We start from the raw sequence: 4,882 nt of genomic DNA on the forward strand, positions 1-4,882 counted from the left end.
TGCTATCTAATTAAACATAGTGAGATGGTATGACCTATGGAGTTTGGATAAAATTAGAATTAAACATAGTGAGATGGTCTGACCTATGGAATTTGGATAAAATTAGAATGTGAATGTTAAAGATGACTTTTGATTTATTTAAAATAATAGAATTCTACATAATATTTTAATCTCTTTCAACTCTTGCTATCTAATTAAACATAGTGAGATGGTATGACCTATGGAATTTGGATAAAATTAGAATGTGAATGTTAAAGATGACTTTTGATTTATTTAAAATAATATAATTCTACACAATCTTTTAATCTCTTTCAACTCTTGCTATCAGGGAGTTTGTAATCCGAAAGATTGATAAAAAAACTTTCTAACACAATCTAATTCAGAAACAATTGCATTATTAGTAAAATTCTGCCATCAAAGCAGAGGATTCAACCGATTCAAGAGATAATATAATGTTTCTGTTTTAATCTTGATCTCCCTTTATTAAAGAAGATGTTTAGACTGATTTGTATCTTAAAGTTTTTAGAATGGAGCCGAGGGATTTGTCTCGAAGATAATAAAACTAATTTTAATGGCGATAAACATATTAATACATCCCTGCACACAGTTGGAAGTGAACTGCGTACATCCATCATTCTTGATACTAATATTCTTAAAACTACCATCGTGAATGAGTTTGGACGGTTTTGATTTGGCTACATTTTTAGGTGGTGTTTATTCTCTGGCCATGCTTTCTTCATCACCACAATGTAGGATTTTCAGCTTTTGTCAGGCTAGAAGCAATTCCACATACTCTACATATATTTGGTTGAACTATACAAAACATTTTTCCTAAATTGGAATTCGGTAGGCTACTTTGACTAGCCCTAAAATTGATGCCTTGAGATCTCCATTTCACAACAGGTGTGCACTGCCTTGAAGGAAAAATTTGCACAATAGGTGTGCATTGCCTGTGAGGAAAAATTGCTAGACCATAATGAATGTGTACTTCATCTGTTGATTCATTTTGATGATTTTATTTATTACCCATCAACTTGCTTCTAGTAAGTTGAACTCCCCAACCCATTTTGGATTCCTCAAGGACAGGTCAAAACTTCAGCAAAATTATCATTGCTACTACAGAATAATCATCACAAAAAGAGTCGTTCTTTAAGAGAAGCCAGACCCATATCAGAACATAGAACTAATGATCCTATTAACTGCATTTACTAGTAGATGCTGCATATTAAGATCGTCTATGCATGAAATTTATGTACAGAGGAGTGTTCTTTTAAGCATCAAGTTCCGATCTGCAGCACCGCTATTAGCAAAACCAGAGTGGCTTGCAATTTTGACAGAGTTCTTTGATTATTGAAAGTAAATTGTTCATGCACTCAGGAAGCTGGAGCAGCAGCTCCATAAGTTGTTATTGGTACTCTGTCTGTCTGCAAAGTAACATCTTCATCCTCTTCTTCCTCTTCTGCATTCCATAGGAAATGAGCATATGATCCAAGAACATAACTGCGCAAAAAATGCCCAATTGACAATATTAGTTTTCATCATTCGAGACACCAACTTATGCTGAACATGAGATTTGACAAGTTCTGAAATCATCCAATTGACACCCAAGCAACTCCTAACCTAGTGCCCAATTGATAATATTAGTTTTCATCATTTCAGACAGCAACTTAAGCTGAACTTGAGATTTCACAATTTTTGAAATCATCCAATTGACACCCAAGCAACTCCTAACCTAGTGGCCAATTGATAATATTAGTTTTCATCATTTCAGACACCAACTTATGATGAACTTGAGATTTCAAAAGTTCTGAAATCATCCAATTGACATCCAAGCAACTCCTAAACTAGTGCCCAATGGATAATATTAGTTTTCATCATTTCAGACACCAACTTATGCCTAACTTAAGATTTCATAGGTTCTGAAATCATCCAATTGACACCCAAGCAACTCCTAATCCAGTGCCCAATTGATAATATTAGTTTTCATGGTTCCAGACAGCAACTTATGCTAAACGTGAGATGTCACAAGTTTTGAAATCATCCAATTGGCACCCAAGCAACTCCTAAACCTAGACAGTCTACGCAGATCCAGAATGTTAATTACTTGATTGAGAAAAGTAAAAAGTATATAGTACAAATAATAAGAAAAGTACACAGAAGCCCATAGACAGACTCTGAGTACAACAGATCAGGAATTCTGAATGAAGAAATAAAGGAAGGTGCTAACCAGTCATCTGGAGCAGCCTCCACAGCTCGATCATAGTAAGATTCAGCACGAGGAGCATCTTTGTGAACATCCCATATCAACTTGGCATACAGAGAGAGTGCATCTCCATCAGCAGGACTTGCTAGTATGGCTCTTCCATAATACTCCTCTGCTTTTTTGAGATCATGTTGGACCTGTCCAAGAAAATGACAAGATTTTCATTAAGCATCCTAAAGCTAGAAATGTGCAACCTTCATCAGATCTATCAACAAACAGAACTCACAACGATAATGGTTTTTTAAAGCAAATAGCAGCCTTGGAAAGTGTTCAAAGAAAGAAAAGAGTTAAAATACAATCCTCCCGCAACAAAGTCATTCTAATACAAGTGATCCAATCAATCCCGCTTAATTAAGGAAAATAACTTTTACACATCCCTCCACAAACATTGATTTATTTTTCCTGATAATAAGTAAAGTACAAGACTCTTAATCACGCCCAAACAGATTCCAGAATGTTCTCACAATCACACACAAAGTATTAACTGCTTGTATCTTGGAATTACATCTGATCCTACTAACATAGGTTTGATATTACTTTTCCTGGTGCAAACCTATAATATACAGATCCAAACCACGTGACAATCTTCACACCCGAAAATGAAAAAAATATAGATGCTTATCTATTCAGATCCAAACAATTCGAGGATCCTAATGCCAAAAACCTTAGAAAACAACTGCTTACCTCATGCAGGTACTTGGCATAATTACTCAAAAGGAGTGGATTGCCAGGATTGGCCTGGAGCATCTTCTGATAGTAATCATCAGTACTATTGGAATCAGGTCCAGAGCCCCCTCTCCTTCCTCCATTACCACCCCTACCAGAAAGTCCACTTCCATCTCCACTCCCAAATCCCCCATTATAATATCCTGAATTCACCTCACTTTCAACTGGCCTATTGCGGACCAAAGAAGCCACTCCAGCAGTGGCTCCAGAATCCAATCCATCCAAACCAAGCAAGCTCTCAGTCTTTCCAGAGACCCCATCAATGTGAGCAGCCATGGATTTTGCTCCAGGGGCAGAATACTCAAATGGGTGCTCAGAACTCCGGTACCCAATTGAAAATTGAGTCTCAGAATCCTCAAACTCTTCCTCTTCAGGAGACTCATCTAATCTGGTATACCAGAGAACATCATCAAGGCTTGCTTCTCCCTCCGCAACCGAGGACCCAAAACTCCCAGACCTAGTCCTCATTGACCATCGTCTACTTGGCGTGGGGGATACCGATTTGGATTGACTCAAATCAGTCTCAGAAACCACCCTCTTAAACTTAGACTCTACCCTTATACCCTGCCCTACATTCCCATCATCTGTAACATGCATCTGGTGCCTCCCTGGAGACACCTGCACAGTTCTGCATCTCCTAATGGAAGAATTCTTCGCTTCTGATTCCACGTGACCTCCAAAAAGGGAATCCAATACAGAAGAAGATGAACTACGAAGTAACATGGTGGACTAGATTCTCAACCCCAAAAGCAGCCCTAATCAAAATTCATCATTCCTGCCATAGGCACTGAGAACTCTAGGGAAAAATCAGACCTGAAAAAAGATAAAAAGTTTCCAAGATTCGTACCTTCACAGTACAACGAACTCAGCTTGCAGATTCTATGAACTTCCCATGTACCCTCCCTTATGTACACATGACCCTATCCTCAGTTACTTACGGTACCTCTGCCATACAACCAGGGTTGGGTTATGCCGGAACCCGGGGTTAAGTCGCTTTCCAAGAAGCCTCCTTCGCGAATCCAGGCCAATTAACGGATATTTCATTGGTGGAGATTTCCGAGAGATGACAGAAAGGTGTGAGAGATTAAAATGTGTGGTGGAATTATGTGGCAGCCACGTGCGATGGCATGGCTCCCGGGGTCATGTTGCCCTTGCGCCGCTGCTGTCCCCATCATGCATGACAATACCCTTGGGCCCCACACCATCCACTACCATCATGCCCATATCATATAGATGATGCTGTGGGTCCTTTACCAAGGCACGCTTGTGGAAAGTTATCCTACCACCTAGGGATCTTGACCCAATTACCTTTTTACATGCCACCTATTGTTTTCCCTCTTCCCTTCCCCAATGTTTGTTTTATCTAGCATCTTCATCGTCATGGAGTGCTCAACCTACATCGACATTTGTATATGTTACTAAGGCATGTTGTAAAAATGATGATTTAAGCATCTTGTTTGGAGAAGTTATGAAGACATAAAACTGATAAGCATCTTGTTTGTTGTGATGCTCTTGGGTTCCATAGATTGCTCAATGTTTGTTTTAACTAGCATATTCATCGGCATGGAGTGCTCAGCCTACATCGAGATCTGTATTTGTTATGATGTCTTGTAAAAATGATAATTTAAGCATTTCTTCTGAAGAGGCTAAGCATACAATGACATCTGTATTAGTTATGAAGACACCTTGAAAACTGATAAGTTAAGCATCTTGTTTGGGAAGTTGAAGGTGGACAAAATTGCAAACTTCATCATCAAGATTCGTTGTTGAATATCTGATCTCAAGAGGAGATTACAAGCTTTATGAGGCTTGGGTGTGATGCTCTTGGGTCCCGTAGTCGCTCAATGTTTGTTTTAAGTAGCACATTCATTGTCATGGAGTGCTAAGTGTGCA

General features: G+C 38.8%; 1 protein-coding gene across 1 annotated transcript; it reads right to left on the reverse strand.

Annotated features, from left to right (window-relative positions):
* Positions 1-977: 977 nt before the first annotated feature.
* On the reverse strand, positions 978-3,881 carry LOC131058427 (uncharacterized). Its single transcript, XM_057992257.2, has 3 exons — positions 2,948-3,881; positions 2,228-2,400; positions 978-1,500 (listed from the first exon to the last, which is right to left on the reverse strand). The coding sequence occupies exons 1-3, from the start codon at positions 3,710-3,712 to the stop codon at positions 1,374-1,376; spliced, it is 1,065 nt and encodes a 354-aa protein (XP_057848240.2). The 5' UTR covers positions 3,713-3,881; the 3' UTR covers positions 978-1,373.
* Positions 3,882-4,882: the final 1,001 nt, after the last annotated feature.

Source organism: Cryptomeria japonica, chromosome 6, assembly GCF_030272615.1.
Source record: "Cryptomeria japonica chromosome 6, Sugi_1.0, whole genome shotgun sequence".
Taxonomy (NCBI): domain Eukaryota; kingdom Viridiplantae; phylum Streptophyta; class Pinopsida; order Cupressales; family Cupressaceae; genus Cryptomeria; species Cryptomeria japonica.